Here is an 18,597-nt window from a genome sequence, read left to right on the forward strand (position 1 = left end):
ATTGATAGGTGGATTTGGACACCCAAGTATGAAGGAGAGGGACGCCTAAGTACACACCTAAGTCCAAAGTCCGAGCGAAGCCGAGGATATCACAGATACCTTGAGCAGCCGTGTCTGAAACGTTGGAGGAGAAGAATACTCTTGACTTACCAAGGCTAACCTTTTGACTAGAGGCATCACAGAAGCGGTGGAGGACATCATTGATGATGGTAGCTTGCTCCATACTAGCTTTTGACATTAACACTATGTCATCAGCGAATAAAATATGGGACATTTCAGGACCCCGACGGGAAAGTTTAATAGGCTTCCAGAGAGAACTCCCAACCGCGTCAGAGATTAGGTGGGTGAGTCTTTCCAGGCAGATGACGAACAAGTACGGAGAGAGCGGATCACCCTGACGGAGCCCTCGGGTTGGATTGAACTGTTGGAGCTGTTCGCCATTCCAGATGGGACTAAGTCTGGAACCTGAAACGCAGTTCATAATTAAATCAACCAAAGAAGCTTGAATGCCTAACAATTCCAGGGATTCCCGAATGAACTGCCAAGAGAGCCTATCATACGCCTTTTCTAGATCAAGCTTTAGAATCATGTAGCCCCGTCGACCTTTTTTCCTCCTGAAAGAATGAACTGCTTCCTGAAGGATAATCACATTGTCCGTAATTTGACGACCAGGCACAAAGCTACTCTGCATGGGGCTAATAACTTTGGTCAGATGAGGCTTGATACGGTTCACAATGCATTTAGTGACAATCTTATAGAGAACATTGCATAGGCTGATTGGCCTAAACTGAGAGATGTATTCTGGATTGTTAACTTTAGGAATTACAGTAATAAGTGTGTCGTTCCAGCCCTGGGGGATCTGATTAGAAGCAAAGCACTCTCGCACAGCACTGCAGACTTGATTACCCAACTGATCCCACAGATTCTGGAAGAAGCAGGCTTGAAAACCATCCGGGCCCGACGCCTTAAACAGACCCATATCAAAAAGTGCAGCTCGTATCTCATCATTTGACACAGGGGCAGCCGTTCCAGCCCTGTATTTTTTGTTTGCTTCTACAACATTTCTTTAATTCATGTTCATTCCTTTTTTTTTGAAACAATTCATGTTCATTCCTTGTGACAGTTTTGGTATAGTTTGTGATTGTTTGGATTTTGTTCGGAACGAATTTCGCGAGAGAGTATATTGTGTTGCTAGTACCAGGTGAGTTTCATTTCACATTCATTTTCGAAATACTAAAAATGCATGGAGTTTGTGATGGAATTTTTTTTTATCTAGATATCAATTTACAAAGGAAGGACATAAACGTGCACACTACCGTTTCGGCGAAGCTAAGAGGTTCCTTCCCCAATGTTAGAAAGTGGTATGGCTTTGGTTTTGTGTTCTTTGTCTAATTTGTTATTGATATATATATATATATTATTATTTTTTTTATTTTCTTTTCTTCTGGGTATTGGTGCTTGTAGTTTCCAATAGCGTGTTGAGTTAGTTTCTGATACTCAAAGTTTCTGTATTTTGAAATTTGATCTGTTCTTGTTATAATGGTTTGCAGGTTCCAAAAGGCAAGAAGAGTTGGCTTCTCTCTCAAAAGTAAGCTTCACACAACATGGGCTGCTTAATACCTGCTTATTTTTCTTTGGGTCAAGTTCAAATAAAACCCATGTGGTTTCACTAATTTTCAGATAAAGGACTGTGGTTTACTTTTTGTCAAAACGAGGACTGAGGTTTTCAACTTTAGCAAAATAATGACTTTTTCGATTGATACTATTAAAATCACCCTTAACAACTTCAAAAATGACATATTTTAAGAACTACTAATATTCTAAACAACTTTAATTCTTCAACTTTTTTATTTCGAGATTATTTAGATGATGTTTGGTAAAGAGAGAGAAAGTTAATGTTTAGAGAGAGAAAGTTCCAAAAAAGATGATTTTCTAAAATCGAAAATGTAGTTCTATAGAAAATATGACATTGAACAACTTTAATTCTTGAAAATTTTCATTTTCAGGTCGTTAAAGATAGTTTTAATAGCATTATTAAAAGTGCGAAACCTCAGTACTCGTTTTGACAAAAAGTAAACCACAGTCCTTTATCTAAAAATTAGTGAAACCACAGGGGTTTTATTTGAACTTTCCCCTTTTTCTTTTTGTGTATTTAAACTCTGTCTTTTTCATAATGTAAACTCTTGTATTACTTATTATGTTGTGAAATCTTTTATATATATATATATATATATATATATATATATATATATATATATATATATATATATATATATATCCCTTCAATCCAAATAAAAAAATAAAAAAAATATCATAATTTCTAAAATAATTGGAAAAAAAATTACTTTGGCAACATGAAAGTTGTTACTATTAATATAATATTAGCAACGATAATAATTATTGCAAAATATCAAAATTTATGGCAACAACGGTATTGTTGCGCAATAGGAAAATACATAGCAACGACAGGTGTTGTTGCGAAACGTCAAAATAAACAGCAACAATAAATGTTGTTGCAAAATACTACTCCCTCCATTCTCAAATAAGTGTCGTTTTAGATAATTGTTTTTGTTCTTTTTTAAGTGTCGTTTTCGTTTTTCAATAAAATTTAGTATAGTTTTTTGGTCTAAGCATTTAAATTTTGTCTTGATTTATGTGTTTTTTAAGTTTTCAAAGTTTTTTCTCCAACCATTATAGGAGAGAGAACTTTTATTTAGTTAATCCATGTAAATTTATTAATTTAAGTGTATATTAATTGCATTTCTTAATTTGTGTGAAAAACTCTAAAACGACACTTATTTGAGAATGGAGGGAGTAACATATATAACAACGTCAAAACTTGTTGTGAAACGTTATAATATATAGCAACGCTGACACTTGTAGCAAAAGACAACTTTCATTCTCTCAGATACGATCAAGATTTGGCAACAACAAAGCTTTTGCAACAAGCGTTTTGTTGCCAAATATGTATTTTTAGCAACCACAGAAAGTCGTTGCATAAACCTTTAGTAACGGAATGTATCAAAACGACCAAAAGTCGTTGCAAAATATGACATGTCGTTGCCAAACATTTTTTTGGCAACGACTTTTTCCATTACCAAAAATCAATTTTCTTGTAGTGACAGCCTTGGTTGAAGTGCGTGACGACATAAGAGGGACAACAGATCCTCAAGGAATTGCATGAAGGTGCTTGCGAAGCCCACGAAGCATCCGCCTCCATATTGAAAAAGTCCAGATTGGCGGGATTTTATTGGCCCACAGCGGAACTTGATGCTCAAAAGCTAGTGGAGTCCTATCATAATTGCCAGGTCCATGCAAATGAATCTCACACGGCTAAGCACCTGCAAAAGCCCATCATCGAAGGACGACCCTTTGCCATTTGGGGAATTGACATTGTTGGTCCTTTTCCTCCTACCAAGAGACAAAGGAAATATGTTGTAGTAGCCGTGGACCACTTTACGAAGTGGGTAGAGGTCGAAGCTGTCTCTTCCATAAACGCAGAGCGGATGGTCGAGTTTGTCAGAGACAACATAGTCGGAAGATTCGGGGTTCCCCACACGATTATCACTGACAACGGGACGCAGTTCAATTGTGAAGAGTTCAGAACATTCTACGAAAGCCAAGGCATTCAAAAAAGGTTCGCCTCTGTTTACTACCCCCAATCCAACGGAATGACCGAGGTAACAAATCGAACGATTGTCAAGGGCATAAAAAAGAGACTGGGTGAGCATAACAAAAAGTGGGCGGATCACCTAATGAATGTCCTATGGGCATACAGAACCACTCCTCGAACCGCAACCGGCGAATCACCATTCGCCCTCACCTATGGCGTAGAAGCCGTGATCCCCATTGAGATCCAGGTCCCTAGTGACAGAGTCTTATTCTACTGCGAAGACACGAATGACCAAAGGTTAAGGGAAAATCTTGACTAAGTTGAAACAAAACGAGAGAAGGCGTATGTACGAATGGCCGCCTACAAACAGAGGATCGCAGCCTATCACTACAGACACGCCAAACTTGTGGATCTAAACCTAGGAGATCTAGTGCTCCGAAAGGCGGACAAAATTCAATCCTTGGAAGGCAAAGGAAAGTTGGGAATCACCTAGACGGGGCCATAGAAAATAGTCACCAAAATTGGACCTGCCACTTTCAAGATCCAAGATATGGAGGGGAACACTCTGCCACGGACGTGGAATATTGAGAACCTCCGTAAATATTTCGCCAGATAGTAAAATGTAACCAAGGCCTTGAGTACTCTTTTTCCCTTAGTAAGGTTTTATCTCATGTGGTTTTTCTTATTAAAGGTTTTAACGAGGCTCACACATAAGACCAATTCGTTGTAATAAGGCGAATCGCCACTTAATAAAGAGAAATTTTCATCTTGCAAATTCTTCCTTGAGTATTTTTCTTGCAGTAATATAAATATTCCAGATTCAAAAAGGGGGAGGCAACAAACGCATTCCCACAGTAGAATAATGCTATCATGGCATAACTACTTTCTCCTCAAAGATAGGAGAATAGTCTCAGCGGCGGATCAATTCACCTCAAAGATAGGAAATAATTGATCACTGTCAGAGACAGAGTTAAAACATTTCTCAAACGTGAGATCTTTACACTCTCAAATACTCTTTCCAAAGAAGAGTTTCAAGTCCTAGTGGCAGATCGATTCACCTCAAAGATAGGAAGCAGATCGATCGCCTAAGGCAGCTTAACTTCCTCAAAAGGAATAAAAGCTTCAAAGCCTTCAAAAAGGCTCACATTCCAAGGTACAGCTGGCCACCTACCTTGAACCAACAAAATAAGTCCTAAAACCTAGAAATTTACTTGCTGAAAGATATAAAGCGTAAAGTAAAGATAAAGGGTTGAAAAAAGGATTAAAATAAAGGGTAAATTCCAAAAAAAAACCCTGTGGTTTGATGTTGTTCCAAAAAAACCCTTGTGGTTTGTTTTTACAAAAAAAAGGACCGTGGTTTCACCTTTACCCGAAAAATGGAAAATTACTTAACACCGTTAAAAGTGCTGACGTGGCAAGGGGTAGCGTTGGAAAAAAAAATTTATTTTTTTTTAATTTTTCTTTTTTCTTTTTCTTCTTCTTCCTCTCTTCCTCATTTTCTTCTTCTTCTTCTTCTTCTTCTCCTCCTCCTCCTCCTCCTTCTTCTTCTTCTTCTCTTTCTTCTCTTCTTCTTCTTTTTTTCATCTTTTTTTTCTTTTTCTTTAATTTCCAGAAATTCTGGAAAATTCCAGAATTTCTGGAAAATTTCCAGAATTTCTGGAAAATTCCAGAATTCTGGAAATTTTCCAGAAAACGTCTGGGTTTCAGACGTTGAATGTTTGGATTTCAGACGTTCAATGTCTGAAACCCAGACGTCTGGGTTTCAGACATTGAACGTCTGAAATCCAGACGTTCAACGTCTGAATTTCAGACGTAACGTCTGGATTTCAGAAATTTAAAAAAAGAAGAAGAGGAGAGGAGAAGAGGAAGAAGAAGAGAAGAAAAAGAGAAAAGAAAAAGAAAAAGAGGAGGAGGAGGAGGAAGGAGAGGAAGAAGAAGAAGAAGAAGAAGAAGAAGAAGAAGAAGAAGGAAGAAGCAGAAGAAAAAGAAAAATTAAAAAAAAATAAAAAAAAAATTTCCAGAATTCTGAAAAAAGAAAATTCCAGAATTCTGGAAATTAAAAAAAAAAGAAAAAAAAGATGAAAAAAAGAAGAAGAAGAGAAGAAAGAGAAGAAGGAGGAGGAGGAGGAGGAGGAGGAGGAGGAGGAGGAGAAGAAGAAGAAGAAGAAGAAAAGGAGGAACAGAGGAAGAAGAAGAAAAAGAAAAAGAAAAAAGAAAAATTAAAAAAAAAATAATTTTTTTTTTCCAACTCTACCCCTTGCCACGTCCGCACTTTTAACGGTGTTAAGTAATTTTCCGTTTTTCGGGTAACGGTGAAACCACGGTCCTTTTTTTTGTAAAAACAAACCACAATGGTTTTTTTGGAACAACATTAAACCACAGGGGTTTTTTTTGGAATTTACCCTAAAATAAATTGTACTTAAGTTACATTTAAACATTTAAAGAAGTATCCTCCATAGCGTCTTTCTCTAAAGATACACCCTCTGGAGGAACCTCCTTCTCCGCAACAATAGTTCCTTCCTGAGGAACCGTACAATCAATTATCAAATCATTGCTCTTGTCACCCGCCCCCTGGGATGCTTCGCCGAGGTCACCTGATTCAAGATCAACAACAGGCTTGCTCTCCTCGGCTGATCCACTCAGCTCCTTCTGAATTTGATCGTGGATGAAATGCTTAACGTTTGGGATCTTGCGATATTTAAGGCAATCCTCAACCTCGGGGACCACGTACTCCGGGTCCACAAAATCAATTTCGGGGTGGGAAAGCTTAACGTATGCCATAATCATTCGCCATAGTAATAAGCACGTTCTCCTGCCAGGATCTCCGTGTTCAACAAAGCAGCCTTGTGATTCTTAGCATCCTCCTCCATCTCCTCCATTTTCCCCTTCAGGCTGCGGATCTCTGCGTCTTTACTCTCATTAAGGGTAATGGCGGAAGCAGCATTTGCATTAGCAACGACAACCTCTTTCTCTAGCTTTTTTATGGTCGCTTTATCCGCCACCCTTTGGAGTAGATCCGCCTCCATAGCACGCATGTGTGTATACGCCTATCAAAGCAAAGGATGATGTAAGAAACAAAAGTCTCCCCAAAGGAGATCACTCTTTCATCCAAAAATGAAAAATAAAGAAAGCTCACCAAAAGGAGATCCCTTTTCCCCATTTTGGCATGGGCTGATCCGGAGAACTTGTTTTGGCTCTCCTGTACTTCACCAAGTTGACCGAGGGCCTCATCAAGATCATTGATAACTGATTCATTCCTCAGGGACCCTTTATCACCATACTTGGCGAGCCAATACCCTCCTAAGTCAGGCTTAACCACCTATGTAAAAATTAGAAGGCCCAAATCAAGATCCATGATAGAAGAAGGAAAAACGGTAAAGTAAATGTACCTGCTCAAGCACCATCCTAGGTTTCTCGGCTCTTATGGCATCTGCCAATAACTTTTCTCCACCAACAGCGATGGACCTCTTTTTCTTCAGAGGCAGATCCACATCGCCTTCAGAAGGACGCTTCCTAGAGCTCTTACGAGGATCCGCCACCTGCGTATCTTTTTGGGCCTCCAGCTGCTTCTGTTTTTTACGCATCTCTACAAGGGCGCGACTGGCCTCAGACAAACCCCTGACAAGGGAACAACAAAATAATCAAAGTTCAAGGAAGAAACAAAGTTACCTTCATCAAGTTGAGTAAACTTCACGTAAGTAATCACATCCCCCACACGGCGGACCAGAGGAATGTCATTCATCATGAATTCCAGAGCATCGGCGTACGTCCAAGCATCTGTCTTAATGCTCTTTATGAGATCCGCCACCTTCTCATCACTATCAGTCAATATACGCAAATCCCCAGCTACGTGTTGGGGCTTAGCATTCCAATTTAATGGGAATCCGAGGGGCTCGTCCTTTTTCACCTTAACAAAGAAAAATTTTTCATCCCAGAGATGGACGTTTGACATCTTACCGCAGAAGGGCGAGTAACTTTGGAATTTGGCGAAAGTATAGAAAGACTCGGATTTACGCTTCGTGGGTTTATGAAGAGACCGGAAGACACGAGGATTACAGACTACCCCCAGGTTCGAAGCTAAGTAACAATCTAGAGCAATATCCAACCAGCCATTTGGATGCAGCTGGCAGACAGTGATCCCAAAAAACTCCAGGATATCCGCCATCATCTGAGGAAGAGGAAGACGGAATCCTCTCTCCACATGACTACTATATACAGATAGGTACCCTACAAGCGGACAGGCGGGTCGCTGATGGGCAGCCGCCAACTCAGTCTTATAATCTTTAATCCACGGATAGCGATCCGCCAAATCAGCCAGGTTCGCGGCGCCCATATGAGACGGAGTAGTCTCTGCACGAGGCATCTTTTTCCTAATCGGAGTCGAAGCGGAAGCCTCCATCCCGGAAAAGCTCCTAAAATCTATTGCCAGAGCAGTTTGGGCCACAACAACGGAAAGGGTCTGGGCTCTAATTAAACAAAGACGATGATTCCTACTCTCCCTCACCGTGTTACTTAACTCCGACAAATCACAACTAGAGGTACTCTCGGACGAACTCGAGTCCTCGGAAGAAGACCAACTAAAAGAGGGCTCAGAGGGGGAAGTCAAATTAAAAAGTTCAATGGAAGATTCAGAAGAAGAACTCATAAAAAAACCTAGAAACACGACGAGAAGTTTCACTTACATGGAAAATCGAAAGTTTTGAAGCTTCTTGACGCCGGAAAAACTTTGAGAAAACACGAGCAGAAAATAACAAATGAAGTGGAAAGAGAAAAGAGAGGTTGAAGAAGGTATCACCACTTACCTCGAGCAGCGCGCCTAGGACACCTGTCGCTCGGTGAATGGCCTGGAACAGAGCAACAATAAATGTGATTCATCATGACGACGTGCAAGGAAGTGCAAAAGCCCTAAAGGACTTTAATGGAACTTAGGGGGGGCTTCTGATAACATCGGGATATTATCTCCGGGATCAAAAAGGATATTTACCAAAACGGCCGCGTATTTGGGTGGCCTGAGAAGCAATGGCGTATCAAGCAAGTCATCCGAGTGGCAGATCACCTAGACTCCGCCACACATTATCCGTAGTCAAACCTACGTGAGACCCGCGATCGTGCCTCGATCCGCCCGCCGAATGGTTGAGCCGATTCCCAATAAAGGCAATTAATGATCCGTTAATGAGCTAATGGCCACGCATAAAAGAGATCCGTAACCGCCATTAATGAGTCATTAATGGAGACTTTCTGGTTACTGGGAGTTACGATCACATGACTATAAATAGCTTGCATCACAAGCTATTGAGGTACACATTCATTCACATTCTAGCTCTAAACCATTCTCTTGTCAATACAGTTTATTCATTATTCCTATACTGACTTTGGCATCGGAGCTTTCTCCCGTCGAACCCAACGACGCCCCCCACAGGGAAGGAATCCGATCAGAAGTTCATCACCCGTTATCATACATGAAAACTGCAGAATACAGGAGAAACATAGAATAATGGGAATACGCGAAAAACATAGAATACATGAAAAACACATAATATAAGAAAACGGAGAATACAAGAAAATGCAAAATAGAGGAAAAACACATAATACAAGAAAATGAGGAAAATCATGGAAAACAAAGAATAAGGGGAAAATAGAGAAAATGGAAAAACAAAAAAACAGGGAAAATGAAGAAAACATGAAAAATGTGAAAAACGTCGAAAAACACATAATACAGAACAATGCAGAATACAGGAAAAATGCAAAATATAAGAAAACACAAAATACAAGGAAAAACATGAAAATGAAAAAACAACGGGAAAATGCAGAATACTATAGTTTGATGCGTTTTCCCATATTCTAAATTTTTCTCATTTTGCACGTTTTTCTTGCATTATGCCTTTTCTCGTTTTTATGTGTTTTCCTGTTTTTCATATTTTTCCTTTTTTTTTGTGATTTTCTCGTTCTCTGTGTTTTTCCGTTTTTCTTGTTTTCCTCTATTCTTTGTTTTTCTCGTTTCCGCATTTTCCCATATTCTACGTTTTCTTTTTATTCTGTGCTTTTCATGTTTTTATCATTTTATGTATTTTTTTACTTTTTTCTTATATTTCGTGTTTTTTCCATTTTTTTACGTTTTTCTCATTTTCCATGGTTTTTGCATATTCTGCGTTTTTCCGTATTTTGTGTTTTGCGATTTGCTCAATGGTTTGTGTTTATTTCGCGTTTTCCTATTTTTCGCTTGTAATATATGTTAAATATTTGAATAGTTGATGTTAATAATTAAATTTAAACAATAAATTATACTTGAGGGTTATGTTGTCATTTGAGCTATAAACCTAGTTTTTTTTATCACATTCCATCAACCAAACTACGAATAGATATTCCTAAGGAATACCTATTCTATTCGTATGGAATATCTATCTTATTCCATTCTATTCTATTTTACTACCCAAATGGCACCTAAGGTTTAGGTATAAACCAAATTCATTTTGTGCTCTTTGTGATTTAAAAATCCAACAATCTAATTAGGGGTTATTGGATCAATACAAGCTAGTTTAGAAGGTCAATATGTTATACTCAGAGAGTTAATAAGTCACTTTAAGAAAATCTAGGAAGAGTAAATAAGACATTTTTAAAGTGAATGAAGCAACTAGTTTTTTCTAGACAAATACACAAACTAAAGATGTATTAAGCCTACAAGATAAGCATGTTCCACATTTTTTTACATTTAAGCCACTCTTATGCTATTGTATATCATTTAAAATATTTCACCTCTTTCGAAAATCATTGATTCTCAGGATTTATTTATTTATTTTTATTTTTTTTACAGTTGGGTCCCTTTCTGCCTTATGTCCTAGATGGTCACACTCCCCTCCTAGGTTCAAGTAATATATTGACCTTTAAAATTTATGTGACGGAATAGAGGAGGAATTCAAACAAATTGAATTCCCTTTCTGCCGTATGTCTTAGATGGTCGCACTCCCCGCCTAGGTTCAAGTAACATATTGACCTTTAAAATTTATATGACGGAATAAAAGGAGAATTCAAACAAATTGAAGTGTGTATACTTTAAGCAAATTCAAGAAACTATTAAATTATAAAATTTCATATTTTTCATTCAGGTTTTGAGATTTTTTTTCCGACTTCTAACGGGAAGATAAGCCTCTTCTTTGCTTTGTTTTGTTGTGTCTTCATTTGAATAAATTTTGTTTATTACTCCATTATAGTAGTTTTGGTAGTTTCTTCTTTATTTATAATTTTTTTCTTTCTCCCTTTATTTGTGGTTGTGGTATGTCTCTCTATATAAGTTGTTGTCGTCTTCTTCTTCAAAAAAAAAAAGTTGTCGTCTGTCTCTCTATATGAGTGTCGATAAGACACACGGGCCAAACACGGAACTAGGCCCATCAACCATGGTAAAAGACCGGCCCAAGGCCATCCCAAATCAGAAGGCCTATAAATAAGACAACCAATCCCACAAATAAAGGCATTCTCTCTCTCTATCTCTTTGCATTCTCTCATACTTTACTTGTCTAACTTGGGTATCAGAGTGTTATTAAGGACCGCTTCCGGAACATGAGGAATCTTCGACAAGAAAGCAACTCTAGAATCCCCACATCTCCATTATTTAGTGCAGTGAGCATGGAGAAGCAAGTAATCTTCAAATCCTTTTGGTTGTGAAATAAATTCGGTAACGAATTAATGACTGATCATCAACCAACTTCCACTCATATCAAGGAAATACTAACTGTAGCCACCAGAGCATTCGGTTCAGGAAGTGAACAAAATCCACTGAGCCTTATCGAATTGGCTTAAAATGTCACCCCCTTGGTCGTGGAGGTCGAATTCGGTGAGGAAGCAGTAGGTAGCTCCACATAGCTCATTAACATTATTAGAAGTTTTCAAGCGAATCAAGCGATGAAAACTGCAAACGAATGAAAATCATAAAACAGCAGCCAGCCTTGCAAGAGGAGAATACCAAAATTTTGGACTTTCTCAAAGCGCAAGTGGCCCAGCGTCAACTCCTCTTGTATTGATGGAACCAACCTTAATACTACATGTGGAAATCGTACCTATTTCAGCATGCTTTGTGGTCCCTATCGCACCGACGCCATTACCTTTCACTCATGTTCATCAACCAACGCTATATCTTGTCACTCCTGTGTTGAAACACAATTTCCACATTAATTTTGATTATGATAAAAATATGGGATAAGTACAAAAAAAATGCTTGTGGTATACACTTTTTGCGAACTCGAACCTGTAGTATTTTTTTTTGCAAACAGAGGTCTGTGCTAAACGCCGTTAGCAAAGAACGGATTTTTTCACTCACTCCGTTATTTTTGATGACATGGCACTTTGACCCAAATTTTGACCAGGGGCAAAACAGGGATTAAATTAAAATATTTAATATCACCCGTCGTGCAGATGGCTCCGTCAACCGCCGTCTTATGAGTTTCTTCGACCGCCAATCCTCTCCGTCCAACAAACCAATCAATGGCGTCAAATCCACTGATATCACCATTGACAAATCTCGAGATCTATGGTTCCGCCTTTTCACTCCCACCGCTGGAACTACTTCCAATCACAGCAGCCTTCTGGTTATCTTATTCTTCCACGGTGGCGGTTTTTCATACTTGTCTCCCAGTTTGAAACCTTACGACGACTTCTGCCGTCGACTCGCACGTGAGCTCTCCACCTTCGTCATCTCCGTCAACTACCTCCTCGCACCGGAGCATCGATATCCAGCACAAATCGAAGACTGTTTCGACACTTTGAAATTCATCGACACCGCAGAAATCGAAGGATTCTCGAGTAACGCAGATCTGAACTGGTGTTTCATGGCGGGAGGGAGCTTAGTTCATCATGTAACAGTTAAAGCTAGTGGATATGAGTTTTCAAAATTGAATCTCATCGGAAATATAGCGATCCAGCCGTTTTTCGGAGGAGAAGAACGAACTGAATCTGAGTTGAGGCTTACTAAAGCTCCATTTGTTAATACAGAGAGGAGTGATTGGATGTGGAAGGCTTTCTTATCGAAGGGATCTAATCGGGATCATCCGGCGACGAATGTTATGAGGGCGGATTCTGTTGATATATCTGGAATTAAGTTTCCGGCGACAATTGTAGTTGTGGGAGGATTTGATGCACTGGTGGATTGGCAAAGGAGATATTATGATTGGTTGAAGAAAAATGGAAAAGAAGCTTATTTAATTGAATATGAGAGTTAATTGATTTTGGGGTTTAAATATCAAATATTTTAATTTAATCCCTGTTTTTCCCCTGGTCAAAATTTGGGTTAAAGTGCCACGTCATCAAAAATAACGGAGTGAGTGAAAAAATCCGTTCTTTGCTAACGGCGTTTAGCACAGACCTCTGTTTGCAAAAAAAAAAATACCACAGGTTCGAGTTCGCAAAAAGTGTATACCACATGCATTTTTTTGTACTTGTCCCTAAAAATATTAAATGAAATTACTATCTCCATAATTAATAACACATTAAATTTAAATGTGGATTTATTTATACTAATGTGTTTGTTGAAGTGTGTTGATGAATTAAATAGAAGTTCAAAGAAATGAGAATAAGGCCTTAAGCCTTAAATCAAAAGCCCACAAGCCAAAGGCTATTAGATCAAGCTTCAGCCTAACAGCCAGAAGGATGTCTCAAAGATAAGACAAACTCGGAAGATAGAGATCAAGGCACGTTAGACAAGATCAAGAGTTGACTCTATGCAACTGACAAAGCCTCACCAAATAAGGAAAGGTTCAGAAGCTCCAGACTGCATATCCCCTGGTCAACCTGAGAACTTTACCTGATTTGGTTAGACAATCAGTCTGCTTATGACCAAGGTTTGAAGCACAGCGCAACAGAAAAATCAACGGTAAAGAGATAGAAGACCATTGGCTGTTGACACTGGCCTCTGAGGGTGAAAGCGATAGAAGAGACATTTCCCTCCAACGGTTATTTTGAAATTCGAAATGATCCATGCCTTGAAGTGTCAACTATAAAAGCCCCATCATTTGCAACTTTGGAACTTGATCTTCAACGCTGAAATTCTGAGTGAATCATTCTTGAAGTTCCCAAGCAAACCAAAGCAAAGCAAAAACATTTACACAATCATTGTAATAATCTATGTAACAATTTCTAAGCTCATTCAAAGTGTGCTTATTCAGAAAAAAATTATCAATCATTTAGAATAGTTCGAAAGGTCCTCTGTTTGCTCGGTATTAAGTAAACAGAGAGTTAGATAGTTGAGTGTAGGTTATAGAGGAAGGTACTATGTAAGATATCAATATCTATTGTAAGGGTTTGTGCTCTATCATCAAAGAGCTCAGTAGTGGATTAAAGCTCGGAAGAGGGTATTCCGGAGACTGGATGTAGGCAGGAGGCCGAACCAAGATAAAACTGCTGAGTATCACTTTCTCTAATTCTTACTCTTTATTGTTGCTTGCTTTTATTTCAGAAGTCTAAAATCTAAATTAGTCAGAGTTGTGTTTAACTGTGCTAAGTTTGGAAGCCCCTTTGAGGCGTTACCTTTCGAACCAAGGATAGAATCAATCTTAGTTACTGATCAACTAAAATTGCTTCTGATCTTTTAATATACATCCTCTGGACCGTGTTATTGAACTGTGAGAAGCACTTTTACTTAGTTAAATTTTCAAACTCTCAATAGTTATTGATCAACTTGGTTCTCCATATCGAAACGGTCAAACGGGGGCAACCCAACTGGGACCCCACTATAGATTTTCTCTAGTGGTTGTATATCCAAATCGAACCCCAATCATCAATATCAAGAGAGAATTCCGAACTCATTTTCGATGCACAAATAGAAGTACAAAATTAGAAAAAAATACAAAAAGAACAAACATAAGTTAAGACAAGGCATAAAAATACAGCAATGCCCTCTTTCGGACGAAGCTCACCATGAACATCTATTTCCACTGTTATCAACTCAAGCTCAGTCATATCTCCCATCTTGAACTCTTAAGCTCCCATCGAGTTTGTCAAATTTCACAGTGACCACCTATCCAAGTGAGCCAACTGCCATTGGTTCTAGATGTGCCATCCTCACACCATGAAGTTTTCAATTAGATGCTCGAAATCTTTCTTCGTTTCCAAAGGCAGAGCCTCAAGATAAGCCATTAACCTCGAGTCTTTCTCCATCATCGCTCGCTCCACCAGTTACCTAAATCCGTAGTTTGCAGTTTCCAGTTTACTCAGTGAGGAAACTCGCATTTGCGTAAGGACACCTTTAAAAATCGGTGCCTCCACTCTAGTAGTTTATCCGACAAGCCACTGATCACATTGAACATATGGTGAAAAAACTCACATGATGCGATCTCGCTCCTTTTGAAGGTCTAAAATTTTTTCGAAACAAGAGCCTCGTCACTCTAAAGCCTGCTTCCTGTCACAGTGAGTAAAATCCGATCATCATCCGCCAGCCGTTTGATTATATATGCCCTAAGGAAAGATCGAACTCTCTTAATACCTCGATAAAAAAGGCGAGTAACGGTAGCCTCATCCTGGCCTCAAATTGTTCTTCATACACGACCATTTCCCTAGGCGACATCTAGTCATCCACCCTCACCTCCTCTGGCAACGCAGATAGCTCATACGGCTGCCCAATCTTGTATGTCGTCGATATTCCATCCAATTCCTTTCGGACAATTATCGTCCATGCTTCCTCTAAACATTTGCACTCTGGTGCTTTATATCTCTCAACTAACTCAAACCTGGCCCCTTCCGATGCTTGTGCTCCGGCCCCATGCGACCACACCTTCTTCCGTATTCTTTCCTAACACTTTCTCTCCCTTCCTCTTCCCCAATACCAACCTCAAATGTCTTATGTTTTCTTTACATCAACTGGCTCGTATCAACTAACGTGGAATACTTAAGTTTTACTTAAGAAAGACTTACAATGTTCACACGACTTGACTCGCCAGACATACTCAACATTAGGGCGGCTCCCACTCCCCCAAAAGAAGGCCTCGCGAAAATGCAATGAAAAAAAAGCAAAAATCGTAAGAATTTAATGGTGGAGAAACGAACCTCTACGGTCGACCTCGTTCCAGGAAACTTCCCTAGTGACCTACGACATCCGCACAAGCTTTCCAAGTCTAGCACGCATTCACAAAAGCAAGAAGGCGGGCGTACTTTGGCAACAAAAAAGGAAGACACTTTACAGATAGAACATAAGCTTCCAAACAGTTCAGCACTCCACAACAACCTCACCTAGTCCACTCCCTAGCAACCTCACAAACAATGGTTCAGACCGCTCAATCAGGGGGGCTAATTGATGAGGCACATGGGCCTAACCCACCAAATAGGGAACAAGGCCCATCAACCACGGTAAGGGACCGATCCAAGTCCATGCCCAACCCAAAGAAGAAGTGCTATAAATAAGACAACCAACCCCATTAATAGAGGTTTGATCTCCCTCTCTCTCTCTCTCTCTCTCTCTCTTACTCTCTCTCTTTCTCTCCTATTTCACATGTCTAACTTAGGCGTTGGAGTGTTCCTAGGGACCGCTCCCGATATAGGAGGAGTCTTCGACAAGAAAGCAATCGCGGAAATCCCATGCCTCCATTAAGTGTTATCATGTTTTACTTCATACAAAAGTAGAAGAGTTTTGTCCATCATCATATAGATCTGACTCATTAAATAATCATGGAGTCATTCTTAGAGAAGTCGATTCTGGATGAAGTGTGTTTCTTGTCGTTGTGCCAAAAATAGTTTCAAGCATTATCTGCTGTTATTCTATCACCATTTATGATATTGAAGATACAGATCCAATATTTCTTAATATACTTTTGGATTATAATTGTTTAATTTGGTGAATATATACTGTTTTTCTTATAAATAAAATAATTAAAAAAAAAAAAACTATTACATAAATTACTGTAAAGAAGTAGAGGTAGCTATATACTTTAAAAAGGCAAATATGTGATTTTTGAAAAATATGACGTATAAACAATACTACTATTTATTTATTTATTTATTATTATTATTATACAATTGTACATGGCTAGAGAATGTATTAAGCCTAGAAAATAGAAGTATGAATTCAGTAGGGTCAATACGGTAGATATGAAGTAAGACGATGGCATATTCAGTGTTTAATTTAAACACAATAGGAATAATAATAAGGTGCAGTTGATGATAAAAAGGGGTTTTGAAGGCTAGATATTCGCATTACCACCCACACATTTCTCCTGCTCCACTCATGGCTGCAGTTCAAGGCAAATGGGTCAAGGTCTCTTCTTCCTCTTTTTATTTTTTTATTTTCATTTTCAATTGATTTCTTCAACAATCTTCTCATCTGCATTTTCAGCTTGACCAAAAAGGGGCTGGACCTGGAGCCAGAAGCTCCCACGCCATAACCCTAGTCGGAAACAAGGCTTATGCTTTCGGCGGCGAATTCGCTCCCCGTGTCCCCGTCGACAACAAAATTCACATCTTCGATCTCCTAACCCAAACATGGTCCATCCCACAAGTCACCGGAGACATCCCTCCGCCTCGTGTCGGTGTAACCATGGCTTCAATCGGTCATACAATCTATGTTTTCGGCGGCAGAGACGCTACTCACCAGGAATTGAACGAGTTATACTCTTTCGACACCTCCACAAACAACTGGACCCTACTTTCTAGTGGACAAACCGGACCTGCTAATCGGAGCTACCACTCAACAACCTCCGACGATCGCCACGTCTACATCTTCGGTGGATGCGGTGTCGACGGTCGACTGAACGATCTATGGGGATATGATACGGTGGAAAAGAAATGGATCAAGTACCCGCTACCGGGAGACAACTGTAAGGGCAGAGGTGGACCCGGGTTAGTTGTGGCCCAAGGAAAAATATGGGTCGTATACGGTTTCGCCGGTATGGAAGTGGATGATGTGCATTGTTTCGACCCGGCCCAGGGGAAGTGGGCCCAAGTTGAGACAGGTGGCGAAAAACCGACTGCTCGAAGCGTATTTTCTACGGTGGGGATGGGTAAGTACATAATCATTTACGGTGGTGAAGTGGATCCAAGTGATTTGGGACACATGGGTGCCGGAAAGTTCGCCGGAGACGGTTATGTATTGGACACGGAGACATTGGTGTGGAAAAGGGTGGAAGATGGAATGGGGTCGGAGAAAGATCACCCTGGGCCAAGGGGATGGTGTGCTTTTGGGCCTGGTGGGCTTGAGGGTAAGCAAGGTCTACTAGTGTATGGGGGTAATTCTCCTACCAATGATAGGCTTGATGATATTTTCTTTTTAACTCCTTGTTTGGGTTGACTTTAAAATGGTCATTATGTGAAGAGAGTGATTTTAAGTTTATGTAACCAAATAAAGTAATGATGTTTGTATTCGACTAGTGTTATAAAGTTATTGGAATTTGCAATTTATCTTTTTACCAACCAATGCATAGTCGCAAATGAGGTTAATATATACCCTGGAAAACAGATTAATTTCAGAAAATTTCTGGAAAATTATTTTTTGGAAGGTAAAAAAAAGTGATAAATATGATTTTCCAAATTTTTGTATTAGAAGAAAACAAGTCTGATGGGGCGCCTGTCCCTGTCAAGGTCCCAAGAGATGCAGGGCTTTAAAAATGATATTTATTTATTTTTTTCAAAATTAAATCTTAAAAGAGGCTTTTTTTTTTTTTTTTAATTAAATCTTAAAAGAGGCAACAGTAAAAAAAAATAATAAATTCAAAAAGTTTGATTAGTTCCTGAATTTACGTGATATCTAGTTATTTCTTTCAACTTGCTTAAAATAACGTATTTGTTTAAAGTAACCTATTGTTCCCCTGAATTTGTTTAAAGTGATCCATTTGTCTTATGAATTTGTTTAAAGTGATCCATTTGTCTTATGAACTTGTTTAAAGTGATATAATATTGCAATTTGTTTAAATTTGTAAAAAAATTCAAAACTTAAAAAATAAAGGCATAATTCGTGATTCTAAGCCTTTAAAACAAATTAAATTTCTGTTTTGTATATCTCTATGACTTTTTTT

The 18,597-nt window shown here is 39.0% G+C and overlaps 2 protein-coding genes and 1 long non-coding RNA gene across 3 annotated transcripts; all 3 read left to right on the top strand.

The window, feature by feature from the left end:
* Positions 1-965: 965 nt before the first annotated feature.
* Positions 966-2,019, top strand: LOC136229333 (uncharacterized). Its single transcript, XR_010689070.1, has 3 exons — positions 966-1,201; positions 1,277-1,361; positions 1,551-2,019. It is a non-coding gene; the product is annotated as an uncharacterized lncRNA (long non-coding RNA).
* Positions 2,020-12,000: 9,981 nt separating this feature from the next.
* Positions 12,001-12,822, top strand: LOC136229755 (probable carboxylesterase 18; the record flags this gene model as incomplete). Its single annotated transcript, XM_066018649.1, has 1 exon — positions 12,001-12,822. A coding segment is annotated over one exon (822 nt), but the record flags the coding sequence as incomplete, so codon positions are not given.
* Positions 12,823-16,666: 3,844 nt separating this feature from the next.
* On the top strand, positions 16,667-17,991 carry LOC136229332 (thiohydroximate-O-sulfate sulfur/sulfate-lyase (nitrile-forming) NSP5). Its single transcript, XM_066018046.1, has 2 exons — positions 16,667-16,844; positions 16,923-17,991. The coding sequence occupies exons 1-2, from the start codon at positions 16,815-16,817 to the stop codon at positions 17,871-17,873; spliced, it is 981 nt and encodes a 326-aa protein (XP_065874118.1). The 5' UTR covers positions 16,667-16,814; the 3' UTR covers positions 17,874-17,991.
* The last annotated feature ends 606 nt before the right edge of the window (positions 17,992-18,597 follow it).

Source organism: Euphorbia lathyris, chromosome 5 (genome assembly GCF_963576675.1).
Source record: "Euphorbia lathyris chromosome 5, ddEupLath1.1, whole genome shotgun sequence".
Classification (NCBI taxonomy): domain Eukaryota; kingdom Viridiplantae; phylum Streptophyta; class Magnoliopsida; order Malpighiales; family Euphorbiaceae; genus Euphorbia; species Euphorbia lathyris.

Coding starts and splice junctions, on each gene's coding strand:
- LOC136229332 (XM_066018046.1), top strand. CDS start 16,815: ATGGCTGCAGTTCAAGGCAAATGGGTCAAG. Junction 16,845..16,922: donor TTCAAGGCAAATGGGTCAAG/GTCTCTTCTTCC, acceptor CTGCATTTTCAG/CTTGACCAAAAAGGGGCTGG.